At 38.2% G+C, this 26,204-nt stretch overlaps 1 protein-coding gene and 1 non-coding gene across 2 annotated transcripts in view; one reads left to right on the top strand and one right to left on the bottom strand.

The window, feature by feature from the left end:
- Nucleotides 1–26,204, bottom strand: part of HECW2 (HECT, C2 and WW domain containing E3 ubiquitin protein ligase 2) — a 364,266-nt gene that overhangs the window by 80,749 nt on the left and 257,313 nt on the right. The window contains exons 14-15 of the mRNA XM_072812656.1: nucleotides 20,729–20,914; nucleotides 1,593–1,727 (exon numbers count right to left, since the gene is read on the bottom strand). Coding sequence (XP_072668757.1) covers nucleotides 1,593–1,727; nucleotides 20,729–20,914 — 321 coding nt within the window. The remainder of the gene's footprint in view (nucleotides 1–1,592; nucleotides 1,728–20,728; nucleotides 20,915–26,204) is intronic.
- LOC140625944 (small nucleolar RNA U13) lies at nucleotides 1,121–1,221 on the top strand. The gene has a single exon (XR_012025207.1). It is a non-coding gene; the product is annotated as a small nucleolar RNA U13 (small nucleolar RNA).

Genomic DNA, 26,204 nt, shown 5'->3' with positions numbered 1-26,204 from the left:
AGGAAGAGCTATCTTCATTTAAATTTGAAGGTGTACCTTAGGATTCCTCTACCACAACAGGCTACTACTAGACCATGAAAATAACTCAAGTTCTGAGGCAGAGGAATCGAAAGAAAAAGGAAGGTATCTGCTGCTAATCTTATGCATGTAGTCCTGACCAGGCCCAGCAGCCAGCTCCATACTGTGAAGTCAAGATAAGGCAAGTGGCTAAAGTACACTGGCCTTGTGATAAAGTCAGGCAGGGCCCTAATTATGGTATGTATCACACACTAGGTCCAAAGGTGAGAGAACTCTTCTGCTTTTCAGATGAATGCTGTTAGCATCATCCAGTTCACCCCTAATGGTTTCCATGGCAGCAAAGTAAAGATTTATTAGTTACTCATAAAACATAAATATTTTTGTGCATACTTCATCCTGCAATAGATTTATATATCACTTTTATATGCACTTCTCAAGTATACTCTTCTATGTCCGCACTTAGAATCAGCAAACACACAAGTATGTAAATCATGAGGGGAAATTCCAAGAATAGAATTCTGATGAATCAAATCCAGTTATTTATCGCATTCATAATTTTTCTTATAAGAGAGGCTACAAAGATATTCGACCTACAACATAACACTGAAAATATAATATGCACGCAGACATGGAAAAGAATCTTAATTCTTTTTGCCTGGGCAAATTTTTAGAAATAATGTATACCAAGCGATGATACACATTCAAAGAATAACCAGGATTAAAGAGGAAAAAAAAGTTGACCTAAAACATTCCTTTTATTTAAGCTGCTAAAGTAAAAGGAAAACAGGAAGTGATTATTTCATTTTTTTCTTTTTTTTGGTTAAGCTATTTGAGAGCCCCCACGTGGTTACCACAGGTCACTGCAAGCCAGCAAGGTAGAGCTTGGTAGAGCTTTCAGTAATTTTTAATTCTGCCTATTTTCTCTGGGCTCTTAGAGTAGTACATGAATCAACTCTCATTTATAGGGTGATTTTACAGAATATTAGTGAGGACACCACAACCTCAGAGCATTGGCTGAAGATTTTAATGCAATCCAGCAACCCTCGCGCAGAAAACCTCTCTGTATATAACTACAATTTAGCCCATTATAAGTTACATTTAGATCGTTTTGCAGTTCGTAAGCACAATGATTGCGTGTTCAGTTATGTGATGTCCGCCTCTCTCAAACCTTGTTTTGACCTCTGCCCATTTTACCGTTGGGTCATGAAAAAAACTTACATTTATTTTTCCTATGAAGCTACCTTCAGATATGCAAAAGGGTTTACCATGATCCTCTCCTGAACAGTTCATAACATTGAGAGTTTTCTCTCATCATCTCCCGACTGTAAAAAAACTCTCAATTCTTTCATCTTTCCCCATATACCTGTCTTTTAAAATTTGCAAATTAGGTTCTGTGTATTCCCAGAGAAGCCCTGTCAACATTCTAACATGTCTCAGTCTCCAAAGGCTAATCTCCAAATCAAACTGGAAAAACAAGACAATAATAAGAAGCCAGCCCACTGCCATAGCCACCACGTCCCTGTGGCTTCCACGAAGGCCCAGGCCCTTCCCGGGGGTGTGCGGGTGGGACTCACCTCGCCTGCGCTGTGGCTGCGTTGCCTGGTCAGGTGCTGCCGATGAACCAGCGCGCTCGTGGGTCTACTGCTCTGGAGTGGGAGCCGGGGGTCGATAAAAGTGGTGGTGCGGGAGTTGTGGTCGACAAAAAATGCCTAGGAAACAATCCCCTCGGTCAATAGTCAAATTCATGCCACACGCTTGCCTTAGCTGATCCATCATTTCACACACTCAGGAAAAGACTCACTTTTGTCTAATGACCTTAGCTCCATTTTCTCAATGTTAGTCTTTGGGGAGCATTATTCCTGATTTTAGGAAATACTCTGAGAGATAGTCTTCAAAAACGGGATCTTAGAGAGGAGTCATATGAAAGGACATTTGGGCTTCTCTTAACTGGGGCCCTTTAAGCTCTTAGGGCTGCTATTGATGGTTACTACGAAGTTCTTAGCACCTGAAACTTCAACATCACTGACGTCTTTCCTTCTCCTACACTGTCAGCCTCCAGCCTCCCCTCTTTCCCCAGAGTAATGTCTCCTCCATTTGTCCCATCCCAGTCTGCTGACCATCCTATTATTTCAGGGCTTTCTCTTACACATATAAGTATTAATAGTCTTCAGTTGTTCCACATCTCTACAACCTTATTCATTTAACCAGTACCTCAGTATCAGAATATTCTCTCTAAACGCTTTGATTACATCACTGCTCCAATCCAAAGCTTCCACTGGCTACCCATTATCTAAGAAAAAACATTCTGACTCTTTGGCAGTTTTCCGAGATTTTAAAATCTCCTTCCCATTTGCTTTTTCCAGTTTAATCAGTGATCACACATTCCATACAAATTCTATCACCTACAATGACTTTGAGCAAGCCACTTAAGTTCTCTGAGCTGTGGATTTCTTATAAAAACATATCTCCCTCATTTATAATAAACATTTCTCCCCCTTACAATGTGAAAGGAGGAAGGAATCATGTCTATGGGTTTACTGGAGAATCCTTGATGACATCACAAAACACCATAAACCGTTTCCTTCACTGTTGCAGTAAGGGCTGCATATACTGTGGAAAACCCTTAAAATTCCTTTTCTTTGTTAAATTCTGAAGCTCTACACTAGCTTAATTTATCGTTGTCATTAGGAGCCAAATGGTATAAGTCTTCAAAGTAAAATTTGCTCTAGGTAATAACGAAGCCCATTATCTCAAGGACAATTAGGAAATGTAAGTTTTCCATGATCAGATAAAGTTTATTAGGTCATCAAGATAAAAGGACTATTAGGAGAGCCGGGAGACATACTACCTTTAAGTCAAGTGTCAGGGCACATGATATAAGCCAAATAACCCAAGTAAAAAAGAACTGACTTCTCAAACTGATGGAGCTCGGTTCACTACTTTAAAGACTAGGTATGAAAACACCGAGGCAAATCCCAGGTTTAGATAAAAAATTTGTGTCAATTAAAAAAATCAGGGGATCCCTGGGTGGCTCAGCAGTTTCGCGCCTGCCTTTGGCCCAGGGCGCGATCCTGGAGTCCCGGGATCAAGTCCCGCATCGGGCTCCCGGCATGGAGCCTGCTTCTCCCTCTCCTCTGCCTGTGTCTCTGCCTCTCTCTCTCTCTCTGTGTCTATCATAAATAAATTAAAATAATAATAATAATAATAATAATAATAATAAAATTTTTTAAAAATCACCTTCCCATTAAGAAACAAAATATTTCTGTATATACATAATCAGCAAATAGGAAAAACAATTTGTAGGTAGCTCCCAAATAAGGAAAAAAAAATTCTTTGTAAGGAAATAACCTCAAGCAGTAGATGGACTAGAAAACAAAGCAGGGAAATATCAGTCCCTTCTTTCAATATCTGATTTCCAGGTACAAAGACTGAATGAAGTGGAAGTCTTATAGGAGATGATGTCATCAGCCTCACGTCCCTGGGTAATGCTCCTTTTTTCCTAACATATCAGGTGGAATATTTGTCTTCTCTGATCTTGGAAAAACAAACAAACAAAAAAACCAAAAAAAGAACCCCACAAAAACCCCACCATCAATAAATTCTATTTGGCTTATTTGGCAGGTTCTCGTCCCAAACGTCACACTGGTCCCTGTTTGATTTGGGCTTCTAATACACTTGTACATCATTTCTGCCACTATACAAAATGTCATAAAATAGAAGTTAAACTATTTTTACAAATGGTCATTTCAAAATAATAGATATCATAATCAGCCACATATATTTATGAAATTAAGATTGTTTCTATTACTAAAACAATAATATAAACCATGTTTTTTAAGGGAAAAATAAAAAGAGTACTAAAATAGAATCGCCTATTTACTCTACCTAATTTCTTAGGAATGTTTTGAAAGGGATGGGTAGTCATTTAGAGGTAACAATGATGCACTTGTAATTATAAGGACAAATGGGTGTGTACATCTAGGTCAGCTGTGATTTACATGTAGTGTCATAGTATAATTTGATGTTAAGAGGCTTGTCTAAAACCAATTCTCTAAAGAATTACACAGTAAATGCCTCAAGGGCAAGGACTCTTTCTTACTCACTCTGTTATCCCCAATAGCTTTTGAGACTGAATCTGGGGAAAAGATGGGGGGAGCTTAGTAAATAATAAAATTCTAATTTGCTAATATCTTGACCAAAAGTACAGTGAGACAGCTCACAATGAACTAATTAATCAAGTCATAAAAGTCACATTCTTTTACATAAGCATAAAAATACTTAAAGATAGTAAAAAAGTAAATGAGATATGTGTGCGTATGTGTGTTTGTATGTGTATGTGTGCTAGGTGAAAAGCACGGAGAGCTAAAGATTATAAAAACCACAGATACGATAGAAGTTTTTAAAACATCCCAATATAGATATGGGTAAACTACCAAGTTAAAACTTGAGAAGTAGGAGGCAAAGTACTAATTAAATGGTTGGGATCTAGAGAAAGACAAGGCTGGTTCTGAGCATTAGGTCCACCACTTACTAGTGACATAACCTTGGGCAAACTACTTAACTTTTTTAAACCACAATTTCTTTTCTGTGAAATGGCGATAATGACTCTGACATCAAAGAAAAGTCAAATGAGATGGTTCTTATAAATTTTTTAACACAGTGCCTGTGACCTCTTAAATGTTACTATTATTAGTACTAATAATAAGTTTTAACTTCTAAGACATTTTTCCCAGGATCATAATACTTCTTTCTACATTCCATATACAAGGCTCAAAAAACTAGAGAACTAGTGAAACTGGACTTCCTGAGCTCCTTATTAAGTATATGTGGCCCATACTTAATATGTGTTAAATATTTTCATAAATAAAGGCAGGCTATTCAAGATGGTGACATAAAAAGTTATGGCCAATGAGATGTAAACATGATACTTCTGGAAAACCTCCTTACAAGGAAATATAATTGCCAGAGCTCCAGCAGCCATATGGAACCATAAAGATAGAAGATGACTGAGCAAAAAATGGAAGAGGCCGGGGCTCTCACAACTTGAGACATCACCTTAAGAGCCCCAGACTGCTTACTTCTGAACTCCTTTATGTGAATGAATTAAATCTTGCATATTAAACTTTGTATGGGTTTCTATCACAATACAGCTAGAACAAATCCTACCTGATACACTGAAGTCTATGCAATGCAGAGCAAACATGGCCTTTCTAAAATTCAAAGCACAGAAGAACACATCACCACCAACAATCACCATTATAAATAAAGATTTTCAGTATTTGATAAATAATGATATCTCATTGTTGTTTGCCTTCGGTATAGTTGGGTAATAGTTCTCATTTAAGTGAGATGTTTAGTTGGGAATCTATAAAGCTGGGATTTGAACTTCTTTCTACTGACAGTAAAGCCCAATGAGTAGTACCTCTTTCCCCTCGGTGTCCTCTTCATATATCTTTTTGTTTCCATTCTTTCTGCTCCTTATCTTTTTCCTTTTCATGTTCCTACCACTCTCCTCATACCTTACATTGTACATGATTTTAGCGAGCACTGAAGTATTTATTAAATTAGGTTGGCAATAACAGCCCCTTACAGTGCTGGGCGTTAACACTGTTTCATTACTGAAAAGGCTGCTACCAATGTCAGATAGTAAACTGTACCTACTCTCCACAATTTGCATCACTGACCAGTTGGAGGCTTGGCTATAGCTGGGGAATAGGTGCTATTTGCATCCCACAAAGGGTTTATTTAGTTACAGAGTCAAATAGAATGTGCAGACTGTTTACACACACTTTTTATGTCTGCCAAGTACTTGAAGAGAAAGGTCTTGATTAAGGCCTCTATCAAAATCATATCACTAGAGCACTAAGAGAATGAAGCACAAAAAACAATTACTTGGCACACATTTTGCCTTTGCCCCACCCACTGTGTGACCATGGATGGGTTTCCTTGGTGCTTTGCTTTATCCATGTAAAGGGGACTACTTAAGTCACAGTTGAGTTGTGAAAAAACGTATTCTACTTTAAAATAGAGAAAAGCATAGAAAAAATTACTGTAAATTTTAGGTTTGCCATTTTTATTTGTGACACACAAACCAATTATGTCAGAAAAGTGGATCACTTTCCCACAGGATATCCTAAGTAGTTCAAGCCAGTAATGAAGTTGACCTAGTACTTTTTTTTTTTTTTTTTAATTTTGGGTCATTTTTTTATGTCACCATCTTGAATAGCCTGCCTTTATTTATGAAAATATTTAACACATATTCATAAATTCTGTGTGGATAAATAGCATGCTGAGAATGTAGACTACATGAAAAAAACAACTGTATCCCAAAATGGGTCTTTTTCAGATTAGCCAGAGCAAAGCAAATTTTGAACAACTTAGATTCCCTACTGTTAAGTTTTATTAAGTAAATTGACTCAAGCTTCACAGTGCTGGACCAACTAAGACTAACAACACAGTCAAAAACTGAAAGGAATGCAAATACACAAACTCAAATCTCATTTGAAGAACTTCTTCCCTTTCATTGCTTCAGGGCATGGTCGAGTCAGGAAATACGGGCTGGTTGGAGCCAAGTGGTATTTTAGTGAGGCCAAACAAAATACACTTCTCTCTTTACACAATTCTTTCTTTTTATTTTTTTAAGCGTCTATTATTTTAAGAAAAGAAAAAGCCATCAGTATTTGTGAAGAAATACCAACCCCAGGCTCAACAAATCTAAGTTACAGAAGTTTGAAATTGTTTCCAGTTAACATTCTGCTAAACCCGGAATTCACATTAAAAGATCATATAAACAAAAGAAAACAAGCACTTGTAACTATGCTACACAAAGAAGATCAGATCTTCTATCTTCTTCTATTAAGCTATCAAAAAAGCAGACGGTCCAAGATGGTGGCACAGGAGGATCCTCAACTCACTTCCTCAACTCACTTCCTCCCACCGGCACAACAAATCTACAGCTACACACGAAACAGTTCCCTAGGAAAAGAACACGAGAACTAGCTGAACAGCCACTCCACAACAAAGGATAAAAGGGTCACATTGAGATGGGTAGGAGACGCAGAGAACTTGCCAAAAATTCCACCCCCAGTGGGGCCACCATTGGGAGGGGTCTCACAAAAAAGGAACTTCTCTGTAAGGGGCTTTGCCTATTATCAGGCACCCCAACCATTGGGACCTGCACTGGAGAGACAAGCTCTCAAAATATCTTGCTTGGAAAACCAACCAGACTTACATCCAGAGGAACCACAGGGCTGTAGGGAATAGAGATTCTGCTCTTAAAGGGCTTGTGTACAGACTCACTTGCCTTGGGATCCAGCACAAAAATAGCAGTTTGGAAAGAGTGCCTAGGTCATATGTGAAGATTATTTCTTAATCTCAAAGCATATGCCAAAGGGCAAAAGCTTGTTGGGACTCTCTCCAGGAACTGAGGTACTCGTGGGTGTCATTTCTGCACTCTCACCTTATCTTGCTAAGGCCAACCCTCCAAACCCCACCCTGCCCTATTCCCTCACACTGCTACCACTACTAGCCAGAGGCAGCAGGTGAGTACCCTATCTGCTTCCCAGCTTTCCCCACAGCTCCCCAAAGCCAGTGGGTGTGGGCAGCCCACACAGGGAATAACCACTGAATTATCAGGATCTTGCAGCCAGGAGAGATTGGCTTTCTGGACCCCATGAGTTGTAACAAATGTAGAGGCAGCTTGACAGTCAAGAAATAAGGCAAGTTTAATATATAGATGGCCACCAGGCACATGAAAAGATATCCATCACTAACCCTCAGGGAAATACGCATCAGAATCATATTGTGATATTATTTCACACCAGTCAACATGGCTAATATAAAAAAAAAGACAAGAAATAAGTGTCAGTGAGGATGTGAAAAAAAGTGGAAGCCTTATGTACTGCTAGGGAATGTAAATTGGTATGGCCATTGTGGAAAACATATGAAGGCTCCCTCCAAAATTAAAAAAACAGAAGTACCATATGATCCAGCAGTTCCACTTCTGGGTATCTACCCAAAGAAAATGGAACACTAATTCAAAAAAAATATATGCATCCTCATGTTTATTGTACCATTATTTACAATAGCCAAATATGGAAACAATCTACATGTCCACAAGATGTGGTATATGTATATACAATGGAATATTCAGCCATAAGAAAAGAATGAAATCTTGCCATTTGTGGCAGCCTGAATGGACCTTGAGGGCATTATGCTTACTGAAATAAGTCAGAGAAAAAAAATACTGTATAATTTCACGTATATGTGGAATTTAAAAAAAGCAATAAAATAAAACTTATAGAAGAAGAAAATAGAATAGTGGTTGCTAATCTATTAGCAATCAAGAGACACAAACTTCTAGTTACAAAATATGTTATGGAATATAACGTATAGCATGATGCCTACAAACAATAATGTCGTATTGCAAATTTGAAAGTTGATAATAAATCTTAAAAGTTCTCCTCACAAATAAATGTAACTTTGTATGATGACAGATGGCAACTACACTCACTGTGATCATTTTGCAATGTAACAAATGTGAATCGTTATGGTATACCTGAAACTAACATAATGTATGTCAACTACATTTCCATTTAAAAGAAAAGGAAAGTTATGGAGATAATAAAAGAACAATTTATAAATTAGAAGCACTGCATATTGAATCTGTTCTTACTTCTGACTTCTCAACTCTACAAAGTCTTAAAAATGCTCAAAAAAAGAGTTAATTGTAATCTACTTTAATTTTTATAAAGATTGTATTTACTCAGTCTCTCCCTTCCAAAATACAAATCTCTTCTCAGCTCCTGGCTCCCTCCCCTTAGTGTCTCTGCAATTATTAAGAATAAATATAGTATTCTTTTCTCTATATTGATATCCCAAACAGAATTTTTAGTAATAGAAGAAATGAAAAGGCTGAATGATGCAGTTTATTATAAGTAAAAAATAATCAGGCTAATGTTTTCCATCACTTGGTTCACTTGGAGGGAATGATCCCAAACATTCCATGACATCTGTATGAGTCACAAAAAAGTTAAAGCAGGTTATTTTGTTAAACTGCTATGATCAGAGACTTAGAGTTGCGAGGAGACAAAACAGGAATCCAATGGTGCTTGGGCTAGAGCTCTGGAAACAGATGGTCAGTTAGCAGATGTGGATAAGTACTATATTTGCAACACTTTAAATATAAAATGTTAGCAAAAGGATATTTTATGTGTTGGGAGTAGTGGTATTTTAGGTGTTGGAAATATAATAGGAGAGCCAGCGATATGCTGGGGATGGCTTGCACCAGTACATGAGAGCTGATTGTGAGATTTTAAGGGAATATGCTGGCAGCCTGAAATGGGCTATGGTGGGAGAATTTACCCCATGGAAAAAAGGCAAATGCTACAAATCAGCCCTCCTCCACACTTCCCCTGGAGAGCTGGTTTTTAAACATTGGCCATTAAACATTTAAACATCACTATAGAAGACTGAGGATGGTGTTATCCAAATCAGCCCATTTTAGATACAACAGAAAGTCACTGCCACGAAATTTTAAAATAGCATACTATATTTCATAAAGAAAATTCTGTACAGATCATGAAGATAGCCATTTCAAAATAAAAGGCAAAGGCCATCTCCATACTTGGATAAATTCCTTCAAGATTCCATGAGTCTAGAATCATACTCAGAAATACACTCACAAAATCAATCTCTGCTCTCTCCTCTCATTCCAAAAGGTACACTGTCCCAGAACTATTCTTTCCCGTTGCCTTCTATGTGTATTTATGTGAGTTAGTACTTAGTGTAACACCTTTTTACCTCATTAAAAACTCAGCAAGAGATCATTTAAAATCCACGTTATTTACAAGTTTAGAACTTAATTCCATCTCCACCTAGATTGCTCTGTGACTTCAGGTTACTAAATCAGGTAACCACCACAAACAGGTACTGTTTTAAAACAAAGAGATGTGCCACAAAAATAACAAATGTAGTCATCAAACTAACAAAAAGCATGATTTTCAAAGTGTAGAGCTTATCCTAAGGTATTATAGGGATTCACTGGAGACTTCCAAATATTAAGTTGCATTTTACTCATTGAGATGAACTTGACCCAATAAATTGTGGCTGATGGCTTCCTGTGGGATACAACCGAAATCTGTGTCATCACTAGGTCAACTTCTGTAGCCACGTTGGCTATCCTGGTCTGGTAAAATGAGAATCCTTAAGTAGGCTCAAATTGTGGTAACTTTCACTGTACAAATATTTGTTTTCTTCTAAAAAATCTATCCTCGTAACCATAACTGCTACTTGCCATGGTCATCTAAGTTGGGTATTTGGATCATTCTGCTAACTCAAACCTCCAATCTGATATCCAAAGTTACAAAGCTCTAGGGTTACCAAGTTGGATACAGAAATGGATGTCAATTTAGCTAGGGGGTATAGCATATGATTTATATAGGAAAAACACAAGAAACTATGGGAAAAGACATTTCCCTTTAAAATAAAAAGATGAGTAGCATTTTGCATTGTTATTTTAAAAATGATGTTTATGGGGCAGCCCAGGTGGCTCAGCGGTTTAGCACGGCCTTCAGCCCAGGGCCTGATCCTGGAAACCTGAGATCGAGTCCCATATCTGGCTCCCTGCATGGATCCTGCTTCTCCCTCTTCCTGTGTCTCTGCCTCTCTCTATCTCTCTCTCTCTCATGAATAAATAAATAAAATCTTTTTAAAAAACGATGTTTATGATATATTACTTTTAAAATTCCAAGTTTCTTAGTATTTCAATTTAGGCCCATGTAGAATGACTTGGGGAAAATAACGCTGCATGTTTGAGAGGACAAAACAAAGAGACGGGGGAAAAAGTTATTCCAAATTGAATATCTGGAATATTCTTTTCTAAAAATTAAACCAAATGATAAGCCCATTATATGAACTTAAGAAATAATAAGCCTTATAGTATTTTTCTAATTATTCATGCCATTTTACATCATTCTCCTGTTATCCTTAACCCTCTGCATTAGGGAGTCTACTGATAATACTCACTGACATGAGTCTGTGATGGTTTGTGTTACTTACTTATGTATGTATTTATTTTTAATTTTTTTTATCTGACAGAGAGGGAGAGCTCACGAATTCTTGCACAAGCAGGGGGAGCAGCAGAGGAGAAGGAGAAGCAGGCTCCTGCCTGAGCCAAGAGCCCATTGCAGGGTTATATCCCAAGACCCCAGGATCATGACCTGAGCTGAAGGCAGATACTTAACTGACTCAGCCACTCAGGCACCCCTGATGGTTCATTTTATATGTCAATTTTACTGGGCCACCAGATACCCAGACATTTGGCCAGACACTATGGGTGCGTCTGTGAGTGTGTTTCCAGATAAGGTTAACATTTGAATCAGTAGATAAAGTTAAGCAGACTGCTCTCCCGAATGTGGGCAGGCGTCACCCAATCAACTGAAGAGCTCTACAGAACAAAAAGGCTGAGAAGATGTAAATCCGTCTGCCTAACTGAATTGGGATATTGGTATTTTCTGGCTTCCAGACTCAGACTGAAACATAGGCTCTTCTTGGGTCTTGAGCCTGCCAGGTTTTAGATTAGAATTTACGCCATTAGCTTTCGTGTGTAACGCACACACATACACACACAGAAAACACAGCTTATATAGAGTCTCTTAAAATTTGCCCATCACTTCTTCATAGGAATCAAACATACCTACCTGGTGTATTTCTGTCTCCATGACTTTACTTTGGGTGTTTTTCCTCCTCATCCCCTATTTTTTCTTCTCCATAAACCCTTTTTATCAAAATCCTGCTCACCATTCAAGGTTCTATTCTAATCCTACCTTGGCTATGAAGACTTTCCACGTAGCCCCTGCCAGAAATAAGTCATTCTGCACTGGACCATTGCAGGCGCTATACCAGTGCACACTGCACATTGTTTTATAGTCCATATGAGAAGCATTAGGGATAAAGCAGCCTGGAGGAGGGATGTGTAGTGGCTTTACACAGGAAGTGAATGATTTTTTTGCAAAGGGATCTGATTTCAGCTCCAGTTCTAAGGAGAAAGTTACTTATCTTGCTGAGGATATTTGCAAATCTTACTTTCATGACCTGGCTGATGGAGAATGTAACCACCAGAGTAGAGACAACTGATCCAGCCAGAGAACAAATCTACCAGAATGAATGCAATAACCATGTCAGAAAAACAGATCAGTCTGGGTTGTTATACAGTTGTAAGGCGGGAGCAAACATGTGAGAGCGCACTGCCCTGCGGTGTCATGAACAACATGCAGAGCAAAGAACAATAGCAAAAGGAACCCTACTTTGAAAAAACCATTCGTTGGACCACCATGGTCAAAGGAGGTCAGCAGTATGCTCAGAGCAGGAATGGGACGCTGACTAATCCTACAGTGTATCTTTATAAAGCCATTGTATATTTCCTATTACAGTAAGGATTTGGCCATTAACAATAAATCTTTATCATTTTCATGAAATGATAAATTGATGAAACTTTTACTTATTGTACTAACTAGAACTTTGCTTTAAGTTAACAATTCAAATCAAGATTTTGGTGAGGTGGGCAGCAGTAATACCCAGGTGAGCAGCAATCCCAGCTAAAAACAAAATAAAATTTTATTTTATAGGTATTTGTACATTCTGTATCTTTGTTTTCTCCAAACGAAATAATAAATTTCTAGAGGTTTGTCATTGTACAGCTTTTATCTTTTCTACCATAGGTCAAGGAATACTAAATCAATGACTGATAATTATAATTTTAATTGTTTTTCTTCCATTTGTAATCCCACTATTATCTAAGTTGAAGCTACCCCCAGCCCCAGGAGCTGGAAAGGACAAGTTACTAACCATCGCTTTAGAGAAAACTGAAGTTCACAGAGGTCAGATCAGATGTGATGGATCCAGAACTCCTGACCCTCCTGCAGCATACTTTTCTTAAATCCATCAAATTAACAATGGGAAGGATGAAACAGAAAAAGAGAGGCAGAGACAGAGAGAGAGAGAGAGGAAGGAAGGAAGGAAGGAAGGAAGGAAGGAAGGAAGGAAGGGAGGAAGGAAAGAAAAAAAAGAAAAGAAAAGAAAAGAAGAGAAGAGAAGAGAAGAGAAGAGAAGAGAAGAGAAGAGAAAAGATGAAAGGAAAGGAAAGGAAAGGAAAGGAAAGGAAAGGAAAGGAAAGGAAAGGAAAGGAAAGGAAAGGAAAGGAAAGGAAAGGAAGAAAAGAAAAGAAAAGAAAAGAAAAGAAAAGAAAAGAAAAGAAAAGAAAAGAAAAGAAAAGAAAAGAAAAGAAAGAAGAGAAGAGAAGAGAAGAAGAGAAGAGAAGAGAAGAGAAGAGAAGAGAAGAGAAGAGAAGAGAAGAGAAGAGAAAAGATAGGAAAGGAAAGGAAAGGAAAGGAAAGGAAAGGAAAGGAAAGGAAAGGAAAGGAAAGGAAAGGAAAGGAAGAAAAGAAAAGAAAAGAAAAGAAAAGAAAAGAAAAGAAAAGAAAAGAAAAGAAAAGAAAAGAAAAGAAAAGAAAAGAAAAGAAAAGAAAGAAAAGAAAAAAGAATGAGAGAGAGAGAAAGGAAGAAGTATTCCTAAGTTAAATAACATTTGGTTTTCCTTATTAAAGTGCATATTTGTCTTCCAGATATATTATCCCCATGAGCACACACTAATGATCAAACCTAGCCAAGAACCAGAAGCATTTTAAACAAGTCACATTTTAAGACTATTGATGCATATTTCTTGCAAAAATATAAAACATTTATATTAACACTGTATCCAGATCCCAAATTACCCTTACTTTTTCACACTCCTGAGAGTGTACAAAAATTTAAGAATTATTACAATAAGAAGGAGAATTTTTTTTTTATACTGGCCCACGTTCTTTGCTTATGTTTCATTTCAAAATGAAACAAGTCAAAACGTGTCCTATATGTTAGGTGAAAATCCTAGGCCTTAGATCCAACAAACAAACAGATGTTGATCACAGTTTCATAAGGATGATCCTGCATAAAACTTGGCTTAGTTGCCAATCTCACCATTACAGAACGAAAATAATTAAAGAAATCAAGTAACGGAACAAAATACTGATTAAAACAACTGTGGAATTTTGAAGAGACCCTTCCAAATGCAGAAAGAAACACATTACATATTTGATGTCAAGTCCAGTTTCAAACCGTATCATCTAAACTTCAAAACTGAACAATAAAGGATTTATAGAATCTAGGAGCTAAGAAGGGAATCTTGGCCTGCCTCTAATCCAATGTATTAATTTTTAAAATATCTTTACTGAAATATAATTGAGATACATACAATTAATATTTGAAGTGTACTACTCAGTGTTTTTTAGTATATACACTCAGTTGTGCAACCATTACCATAATCTTAGAACATTTTCTCCTGCCAAAAGAAACCCCATACCCACTAGCATTCATTCCCATCCCACCTCCAATCCAAGGAAACCACCAATCTATTCTGTCTCTGTAGATTTGCCTATTCTGGTCATTTGACACAAATGGAATCATATAGTGTGTGATATTTTGTGATTAGTTCTTTCACTTAGCAAACATTTTCAAGGCTCATTCCTATTGTGTCAACCCTTTATTCCTTTGTATTGTCAAATAATATCCCATTGTCTGGACCTACCACATTTATGTACCCATTTATCAGTTGATGGACATTTGCGTTGTTTCTACCCTTTGACTATTCAAATAATGCTACTATGAAACTTTGTGTACAAGTTTTATGAGGAGGTGTATTTTCTTTTCTCTTGGGTATACACATGGTTGTGGAATTGCTGGATTGTGTGGCAACTCTCCACCAACATTTTTTTTTTTAGAAGCTGTCAAATTGTTTCCAAAGTGGCCATACATTCCACCAGCAATATAGGAGGGTTCCAATTCTCCACATCCTCGCCAACATTTATTATTTTCTAGATTTTCTATGGCCAATTTAATGGGTCTATTAAGTGGTCTCACTATAGTTTTGATTTTCACTTTCCTAACAACTAATGATATCAATGAGAAAGGATAGTCTTCAACAGATGGTGCTAGACCTGGATGTCCACAGGCAAAAAAATGAAATTTAACTCTCTACCTCATATCATACTATAAATTAACTCAGATCTTAGAGCTAAATGTAAGAGCCAAAACTATGAACCTCTTAGAAGAAAACACAGGAGTCAATTTTTATGATTTTAAGTTAGGTAGTGTTTTCTTAGCTATGACACCAAAAGCACAAGCAAAAACAACAAAAAATACAAACAAATGCCTACATCAAAATTAAAAATTTTGTACTATAAACAATGCTATCAAGAGAGTGAAAAGACAACTCATAGAACAGGAGAACATATTTGCAAAGCATATATCTGATAAGGGACTAGTATTCAGAATATATTGTACAAAGAACTCTCACAGTTCAATAATACAAAGACAAATACTCCAATTAAAAAATGGGCAAAGAGGGGATCCCTGGGTGGCGCAGTGGTTTGGCGCCTGCCTTTGGCCCAGGGCGCGATCCTGGAGACCCGGGATCGAATCCCACGTCAGGCTCCCGGTGCATGGAGCCTGCTTCTCCCTCTGCCTGTGTCTCTGCCTCTCTCTCTCTCTCTCTCTGTGACTATCATAAATAAATAAAAATTAAAAAAAAATGGGCAAAGAATTTGACTACACAATTTTTCCAAAGAAGATACAAATGACCAATAGGTATATGAAAAGATGACCAACCTATATATACGTAGAGATAAGGAAACTCAGATCCAGGATATCTAAATGACATATTTTAAGTTACTCAAGTGGTTAGTGGCCAGTGAGGTCTAGGCGAATCTTATATAGAAAAACCATTATAGGCCTTGGATATAAAAAGACATGGGCTTGTCTCCAAGAGTTTACTTGCTCAACCAACTTCTTTGAGCCTCAGTTTCTTCATCTATAGCAAAACCTATTCCATAGGGTTATTATGAAAGTTAAATGAGTTCATATAATGTCCCTAACACAGAGCCTAGCATCTAATAATAACAATTATTATTAATATATTTCAATATTCTATGTACCCCTCGCATAAAACTCTATGGCATTTAAGCATGAAGCCATGTACGTGTCTGTGGTGGTATGTCCTCTGCTAGATCACCTGTGATCTAATCAAGTCATACATATACGTCTCAGTCTTCCAGAACACTAGAAACCCTAGCATCTGGCCTGGTACTCTTCCTCCACGGAATGACAACAGATCTCTCATTTCCAAAAAGCAATCCCTCTTAGTAGAGAACAGTGGTAAAGCCACACTGATAATGTTCAAATCCTGGATTCCTCACTTGCTTGCACACATTATTTAACATCTCTAAATTTCAGTAAAATGTGAATAATACTAATAATACCTACCTCATAAATTGTCAGGAAGTGTAAATAAGCTAACCCATGGGAAAGTACCTATTACAGTGCCTGGAACATGGCAGGTATCATCGTTATCATCAATGTCATGGTCATCATCATCATCATCAGTATCTTACCTACCAAGCCTGATATTGTTCTTATAGTTTAGTTAATAGTCAATTAGAAATATTTTATTTCTATTCGTTTATGTGAGCTAATGAAATAGTCCTAGAACTTCCAAAATACTGCTTCTAGAGCAGACCAGATCTAGAATTTTGTGAAAATTCACCCAATTTAAATCCCTGGCCTTAAGTAATTAGAAAAGAAGTCTCTCCCAAAACTAATGACTCTCAAAGTGCAGTACAAGCTTAATCACTACCTTGTTTAAAAAATATTGTGAAAGATCCAAGGCAACATACACATTAAGAGAGGTCAAATGGAGCAAATCTAGGAGCTATTTCTGGTGATAGCACAGGAGGAAGAAAGAGTGGGAGGGAGTCTTCATCTGTCCAAGGCAGAGATGACAAAAACTGGGTATACTACAGGTGACAAATTTCATTCATGTATCAAGCTTGTTTTGAGAACCTTCTATATGAAAGGCAGTGGGGTAGAAGAGGGGGTAATCAAAAATAAATAAAGAAGGAGATCATCTAAAAATAAATAAATAAATAAATAAATAAATAAATAAATAAATAAATAAATAAAGAAGGAGATCATCTGCTTGGAAAGATAAAACATGTTAACAATATAGCATGAGACAGATGTGGATAGATGTCATGAGAACAATGCAAGGGAAATTATGTGGGGATCCAAGGAAAAACTGATTACTCATGTCTGGATTGCTAGCTGCAACTCATACTATAAGTTGCCCTCCAATGATGCATCTGAAAGCCCCCATCTTCTCAAGAGTGGTAGGAAATCCTACCACAAGCTCCCATAGCACCTTCTACTACCTTCCCTATGATTGTTGGAAGACATCCATCCACCCTACTCATTGGTAAAAGGCAGGATAAGAGGAGCCTGCAGCTATACTGCCTGGCTTCAAATCCAATTCTATCACTTTCTAATTGTGGGACCCTTGTCCATGCACTTAACCATGCTCTGCCTTAGTTTCCACTTCTTAAAAATGTGGCTAAAAACAGCAGTTATTGACAAGGCTGCCGTGAGCAAGACAGGAATTAATCTAAGTCCTTACAACAGTGTCTACACACAGTCAGTGCGACATACTATCTAATGCTACACTGAGTATTAGCTTTTATCATTGTTATCACAGTGGCATGCATATATGAGTCATTCAGAAGTATGGGAATGTGGCTGAATGACTAAATAAATGAAAACAGGAAAAGAAAATGTTGCGCTTGAGAAGAGAGGATGGAGCCAGATTTCATAAGTCTGAAGAGCTAAATTTGAGAGCATTCCCCCTGAGAAGAAGCATTTCCTTTCACGTAGCTGAGGATTTGGATATCGTATTCCATGTCAATTCTGAAATCAGTCATCACTGTGGGAAAATAACTTTGCAGTATTTAGTAGCTTTTGATATTATGTTAAGTGGGAAAAAAAGTTTACTCCCTTTAAATATTCTGGAAGCAAAGTAATCATTAAAAAGGGAAGCTAAAATGTCAAGACTGGAAGAAAATCTACCAACCTTGAAGGATGAGAACTATGATTTCTAAAATGCACTCAAAAGCTGTGCAGCCCAATATAGAGCATAAGCCTCTCCCAAATGATCCTTTATTTTCATTCACTGGAAGCCAGTCATTTGTAAAGGAAGGAATGGGGGTGGGGGGGGTGGGAATTACAGGGAGATATACCTGCTTAAGTTAAGGGGTCCAACTTAGCTAAAAATCTTATTCAAGTTGTAATGTACAAGCAGAGAGATTAGGCCAACATGATGAGCTTCCAGGAATGTCTGATAATCCATTTTGTCCGCAAGGCTGGGGGTCCTTCTCTATCTTTCATGCCAGACAGTGTTCAAAAGCAAAGCCACCAGTAGACTGAGAGGTCAACCATCTGCCAGCCCACACTCAAAGTTCTTTACAATGCCTACAACTTTAGGTTGAAACTCCCATGTAAGTCTGAAACCCTCAGGGAATAAAATGGACAGTGTTTTTACTCATATAGCCGAGATAATATTTACCTCTATTTAACTACAGAAACTTTTATAAAGGCTGTGAGACAGAACTGGTTCTTAAGAATACATCCTAACTCTCCTTAAATAGTGTCCTAAATGTAACACAAACTTTTCTCAAGGTCCAGGGATTATTAATAAGCAGCTCTCTCCTGAAGTGTGTCTGGCAAGTTATGACTGGCAGGAAGGGACTGCCCCACTGTGTATACACAAGTTCTTGATCTCCTTTAGTGAAGGATACACTATGACTCAGCAAGTAAGTCTAAAAGGAGACATTATCTCAACTTGGATTTCCCTGGATCCAGCGCTCTCTAATGAGCACACACAGATAAGAGCTTGTTAGAGTTGAGAACAGAGCTGAATTCCTGGTGTGGTATTGCTCTTTTATACCCAGATATAATACCATCAGTATTTCCCAAAGTCTTGTCTTGGACCCTCGATGCCCTTCCACTCAGTAGACTGTTTACAAACATTGGGCTCTTGGGCTGCTGAACCAAACTTAATACCAGCAACGTGATATCTTTCTCTGGGAGGACAAAGTACAGAAAGTGCCAGGTGGTCCTGCCTCTGGTGTCTTGGAAAGGCTTCCCTGTAAGGGACGTAATCACAAATCCATTCTCTTTCATCCGTTCTCAACTTCATGCTTGAGACTTCTAATCTACTTTGGGCTAGGAATCACAGGTTTATGAAAAAAATTTACAGAAATCAAGTCAATAGTTTCACTGAGAGTCTGAGGGCTCCTCCCACACATTAAAAATACATACTCTTGGTAACATCCGTTTGGGCTGGTTATAGATTCTCAGACAAGATTGTTGGAAGCCAAGCTGAAGATGCATAAGATGCTACTGTGGTACTATTGCTAGAGGTTATGTTGGGGGAGCATGGCATTTATCAAGTACTTAAACATTTCATTTGCTTTGAATGCTCTTTCCTTTATATGGATATATATCACTTTGTTCAGGTCTCTGTCCACATCTAGCCTTACCCAGGAGGTGTTCCCTAGCCACCTGGATAAAATAACTCTCCACTCCTGTGTTTCTCCAGACCCCTTCCTCTGATTTTTTTTAAATCACAGCACTGGTCAGCACCTGGCATGCTCTTGGTCTGTTTTCCATCTCTTTCCATAAAAATGGCAGTCCTATGAAGGAGGCTGGCTTATCTATTTTGCACAGGTGCTCTATAAATATTTGTTGAACAAATGAGTGAAGCATGGCTAAATACTTTAAATATCATGTCATTTTCATCCCCTCCATCCTTCAAGTCATGCATTTCAAGTGTTCTTACACTCTTACACCAAGAGAACTGAGGCTGGTCACTCAATACACAGACAGCATTATGTGGTGAAGAACATGGACCTGCGCAGCAGACTGCGTGGGTGAGAACACAGCTGAGTCACTGCCCTTACCTGTGACACCAGGAAAGCCACCAAACCATTCTCAACCCAAGGGCTCTTTATCTGTAAATGTCATTAATAATAATAGCATTGCCTCACCTAGTTATTGTGAGGAGCTGAAATGTATAAAGATCTGAAACAGTTCATGGCCCATAGTAGTTTCTAAACCAGAGCTGAATAAAAAAAACCTTAGCTGAGAAACATCTTGTAAAAATTACTTTCTTGTTCTAGATTTCTTACTTATAACCACTTTCTGATTACAACGCAGGTTTCTGGTGCATCTGTCTACGACGGAAGTGTAGACATGGTTACTCTGGCCTATGTGACACTGTTCTGTATTTCTCATTATACCTGAATTAATCTGTGTGGCGGGTTTAATATGGTAACCAAATCGGGGTTCTGAACCAACAACACTGAGGCCACAATGCAGTTGTGTAGTTGCTTGCTGACCTAGCCACCTTCCCCAAACAATACCACAACTTTTAAATAAACTATCTGTAACACAGGCCGTAAAGCTAAGGAGGAGGAAATATCCTGGCCTAAGAAGTCTTTTCTCTAATCAGCAGAAAATGGAGCGAGATTACAGGTAGAATAATATTCAGGCAAAAGAGAGTCCTTCGCCAAACAAATGCCCTCGCACCTGTTGGCTCCATACACCATTTCAGAATAGCATAGTAACTGTTTGTGGAAACAACCTGCTTGTCCAGGTTTCACGTGGACCTGGACATGGAATGCTTCACCTCTCAAAGGGCTTTCAGCCCTCCCTTGAGTGGCTGAGCCAATGTCAAAGCCACAAGGAGCCCACTCTCAGCAGCTGCCCCACGGCAACTCCCTCACGTTACCTTGCCCTGATGATCGTGTTTCATCTCCCAGCCCCTTGGCAGCTCCAGCTGTTTGTTGGCGAACATATTGAGGAATCCCACAAGATCTCGGTTATGCTGGTAGCGTTCAAAGTGGTGGGTGTCCCGCCGGACTTTGGTGATCATGTGCTTCAAACACGTATTGTTTGTAAACATGCGGTAGGCACTCTGGAGGAAAGAATGGAGAACCCATGTTAACCTGCCTGGGACCTGCAAAAGCCACATGTTACACATATGACATCAGAGCACATACCATCGTCCTCCAGTGGGCACGTAAGTGTCAACATTACTCTAGACCCACACATGGAAAACAGCAGGCCGAGCACAATATTTAGATCAAAATAAGATAGAAAGACTACAGAAAGTAAGGCATCTTCATTGATGATGTCTAGTTTTCTAATGAATAAGAATGCTTGCTATGGAATCTCATCCTACAGGAGATGTTAGGTCCTAAACTCAGTTGCAGGCAAGAACCACACAGTCATAGTCCCACCATGTCAGATACAAATATACATCTTCACAGCGAGCCCCAAAATAGCTGGTTCTTCCTCCAGCACCGCAGGAGATCACTGGTCTCTGGATGAGTGCCACGCGAAGCAGTTGGCATCATTTAGCAGCCAAGTCGTATAGAAAAATGCTTAGCCACCTATTTGAATGTCGGGAGTACATGCAATGGGCTCAGCTGTTCTCACTGGGAGTCAAATTTAACTGATACCACAGTAGATAAAAGTTTTTCATCTTACACCTTCTTCGAGGCATAATCTCAGTGAATGGGATGGCAGGCAGACCTGCCCGGGCTTTATATGTATTTTTTTTCTTTTTCTCTGTGTGTGTGTGTTGTGTATGTATGTATATATACATATGGCTGAATTTATACAGTTGAAATGCATGTTAAATAAAACTCCACTATACAACCACATAAAAAAGTGACTGTCTTATGAAAAATGCTATTGTCTTCATCTCTATGATACTTAAAAGGGATTCCAAAAATTAGCCATAAGCCATAGGCCATCCACATACAAGTTGGTCAACAAACACTCATTGCATCATGTCATGTGCCAAGAAGTAGGAAAGAAATAACTGTATAAATGATCTATTCTGGAATTCTATTCTTCTCAGATGGATTCAAATGATTCTTCTTACCTTTAGTATACCAGGGCCACCAGATTGAGTCTGGAGGCTTTACTTCATGGGTTCTGTTATTTATTTCAGTTTGAGATAGACCAAAGGAAAGGCAAACGAAATCAGAATCTCTGGAAATAATTTCATTTTAATAAACATTTACTGTGTTTCCTATGCCCAGTACTGTGGTAGTTACTGAGGACAGTTAACATCGTTCCTGTCTGTCCAGTATCCCTCAAGATGTGTCATGTTCCAGTCAAAGCAATTATTGATGATGGGAGTCCTTCTAGAGCTTTCTTCCCTTTGGCACGGTTATCATAGCAACCAGTGATGTTTGAAATGGTGGTTGCTCCCCAGTCTAGGTCCCTGGATCCCTGAGTGATGACAGGGATCAGCGAACCTTGATAATCCAATTTGGAATGAGAAACAAACCTCTGTCAGCTTACGCCACCGAGATTTGTTAGTTTCTCTTGACAGCCTCAACTATATAAAATAACTGTTTATAGTTTTCCTGATTGCTTCTCCATCATCATATACTTTTTACTAAAATATTTCTTCCCTATCAAAACAAAAAGAAGAAAGGAAGGAAGAGAGGGAGGGAGAGAGGAAGAAGGCAGGGAGGCAGGAAGGCAGGAAGGCAGGCAGGCAGGCAGGCCGCAGTGAACTATCCTCCGTACTAGTGCACTAATTCCTCAGTACACTGGAGTATAAAACACTTTGCGGTTCTATTTCAACCTGACAGTCTCAACGAGAGGAGGTTTTGATGGCTGTGAGAAACTGTGAGGTTCAGAGCGCAGCGCAATGCCAAAGCAGGCAAGCCTACGCAGGGGCGTGGAGCAATTAGAGAGCATGAGAGAATAAGAAAGTGATACCATGAAAGCAGAGAAGGAGACTAATAAAAGAAGTTGAAGGCTGTCGGAGACGAACGTTAGCTAACTAATAGTTTAGCCTGTGGCTGACCCTGCCTTGGTGTTTTATGCACAATCAGCAAGGTATCTGTTTTCTGCATTTGGCTCTGTGCTGCTGATGTATTTTCACAGAAGCCACTGCAAGCTTAGAGGCCGGAGACCACAGTAGCTTGAGCGGCGGTTGGCAACGAGCTTTCAAGTCAGAGTCCCTGATCAGTCTCTTTGGGGACAAATGATTGTGGGATAATTTTGCCAGATAAACCATTCTAGTAACTGTTCTAAATAGGTTAATCTCCTGGTCCTCCTGAGTTCTTCCTTCCCCCCTCCATTAATATAAGTAAATAGGCCACATCCTGATGCTTCATCTGGAGCACCAGAAATGCTCCTCATTCTGCTGAAGAGAAGAAACAGAACTTTATTAGGTCAAGAAGAAGTAATTAGGTGAAGGAACCTGTCCCAGCCCCACGCGGGAAGTAATTCCCTGGGGTTGCACAGCACTTTACGTTCAGGAGACTTAAGGCCAGTCTTATAATTGATTACGTCCTCTCATTTTCCTCCTTTCCTCTCAGTAAGACATGGAACATAGCGCCAAGTTCGAGAGATCTGTGAAAAAAGCATCTACTAAAGTAAATGCAAGAAAGATTTCTTATTAGTAACTAGCAAACGATCTTTGGAACCACAGGTTGTTCGAGTCTGAATAACATGCACAAGACTGCAAGTGCCCATCCATATAAAACCCTTAAGGCAAATAGGAACATCCCTCCAGACAGATACATTTTTATAAGGAACTAAATATATACACATTTATGTACTAAATATATACATGTGTTTAGGTATATACACATGTGACATATTTATGTATGTTTATATACATGTTTATTTTATTTTTTGTTTTTAAGTATATACAAAATTTTTTAATATATAGCTATATATGTAATTGTATATCTGTGTATGTATACATATACATATATTTCAGAAGGAATATTTATACTCCAGTTCATACAGAACTACAATGAAGATTTTAGTCACAGCCCTGTCACTCATGGACAGAGACAAAGAAAGTCATTTAATCTCTGCCTCAGAGATTAAATCTTCACTCAACTGTAAAACGGAATAATAATAACTGGTCTGCTTTCTTCATAGGTACACGAGACTCAAATCCAATGAAACAAAGGATGTAAAGCTGCTTTGAAGAGATAAAAATCACAAAAAAATACAGAGTAGAAGTAAGTAATAGAATATATGAGGGATTATACCTATCATACCTATGTCCTAACAGATAAATGATAGCAGTAAAATTGTTTTCTACTTCTGAGGTCTTTGAAGATTGTGGGCCAGCATCCCACTTTCTATGAACTAAAGAAGGTTTTCATAACCTTTCATTAATTATGTCACAAGCCCTGTGCTAAACCCTAAGGATACAGAGATGAGTACAGCCCCATCATTCAAAAGGATGGGAAGGAACATTATAGGGAAAGGTGGGAGGAAGAGGTTCCCTGGAGGCAGAAAGTGGAGTTTGGAAATCAAAGAGGCCACAGTAGCAGTGAAAATACTGAAACACAGAACAAGCAAGAGCTGCGGATGAGAGGGGTCTCAACACTCGAGAAACACTAACCAGGTGGGAATAGATTACAAGAGCTCAGTCTCCCTGGACGCTGACTCTGACAAAGCTGTGGGTTAAGGGAGAAGAGCCATTTGATTCTCCCTCGGTCGTTGGGTGGCTCTGAGTGAGGGCTGTTGTTTTGTTTTGGTCTCATAGAAAAAGATGCAATAAGTGGAGGTGACTTTCTATCTGAAACCAAAGTCGATTAGGAAAGAACAAATGGGCCCTATTTCATAACGTGATGAAGTCTGGTGGTAGAGCACGGAATGATCCCGTCTGGGAAGCTGTTGCACGTGGAGTCACCAGCAGTAGTTGGAGACTCAGCAACTGTTACTAGTAGACGGAACTCCTTCAAATGATCTCTCACGTGATTTCAGAGGTCCTCCTTAGTTACTGCTTCTCTATTCCAAAATTCCTTTCCTAACCTTATTCTTGGTTGTTTCTTGTTTTCTATGCAAGAAATGAACACCTGATGGTTGAGTGAATGATCAACTGAACTTCTTTAGCGGAATTTTGTTAAAATAACATTCCTTAGAGCTTAATGTGTTTTGTTTGGTTAAGTGTTTTGAGGTGTTAGAAATGAAAAATATCGAGAGGAGTTGCGGAGGATGTTATTGCCATTTGGCAGCAGAATAAGAACATTATATGTAAATACTCATTTCTTATCGATCAACCTCAATGCAAGTGATAATCTTTTTTTTTTTTTTTTTTTTTCCTTTTCTGGCAGCTTGCTTGCTTGCTTTTTTCTTTCTTCTTTTGTTTAGTGTTATGGTGACCATACGTCTGGGGTTACCTGGCCTAGTTTTGATTTTACCTAATTTTGTTATTTTCATTAACATAGATAAATACATCAATGCTAAATAAAATCTATCTTTCATAGTTCATAAATCCTTCACCAAAAATAGTTATTCTGAAGGGCGCCTGGGTGGCTCAGTCAGTTAAGTGTCTGAATCCTTGCTTTGGCTCAGGTCTTGTTTTCAGGTTCATGAGATCAAGACCCTCATTGGGCTCCCTGCTCAGAAGAGTCCGGTTGTCTCCCTCTCCTTTTGCCTTTCCCCCTATTCCTTCACGTTTTCTCTCTCTCTCTCTCTTTCAAATAAATAAATAAATAAATCTTTAAAAACTAAACAAAACAAAAAGAATATTCTGAATGCACACTTGGAAAATATCACTACATCTACAGTGAATGTCTCTCATATTCACAAGGGAACAGATCTCAGCATTCATATATCTGATTCACAGAACAAAATTTATTATAAACAAAATCAAGTAGCATTGTCTCCATATGATATATGTGAGGATATGAAAATAGTCCTATCTTACACAGTCTGTAAGATAATCATAAGGGATTTTACATTATTTTCATCTAGCTAAAGATTAAAATGGAGGGAAAATTTAACTTATTAGCAAAACTAATTGTAAACTATCAATTCAATAGCAGGAATTCTTGACTTATAAGAATAAATTTATTTTTTATTTTTATTTATTATTTATTATTTATTATTTTTATTTATTATTTTTTATTTTTCTCCATTGAGTACTAAGGAGTTTAAATGGTGGAATTAATGTATTTCTACAGCTTAATAAAAGCCAGAATAATAGTTTTGGCATGTATGTTATTATTATTATTATTCAGTTATGTATTAGGAGACTTATTTTGTATTGCGCTAATTAGACAAACACAGGCAAACCATGACTATAAAAGCCATGACACTAATACCTAAATCTTGAGTTATCAGAATTCATTTATGAATACAATTTTGTAAGAAATCTGATCACACCAGCAGAGGGCAGTACTATACATCTTAGAGCAACCACAATGCAA

This window comes from Canis lupus, chromosome 36, assembly GCF_048164855.1.
Source record: "Canis lupus baileyi chromosome 36, mCanLup2.hap1, whole genome shotgun sequence".
Taxonomy (NCBI): Eukaryota; Metazoa; Chordata; class Mammalia; order Carnivora; family Canidae; genus Canis; species Canis lupus.
This window is presented reverse-complemented; position numbering and strand designations above follow the sequence as displayed.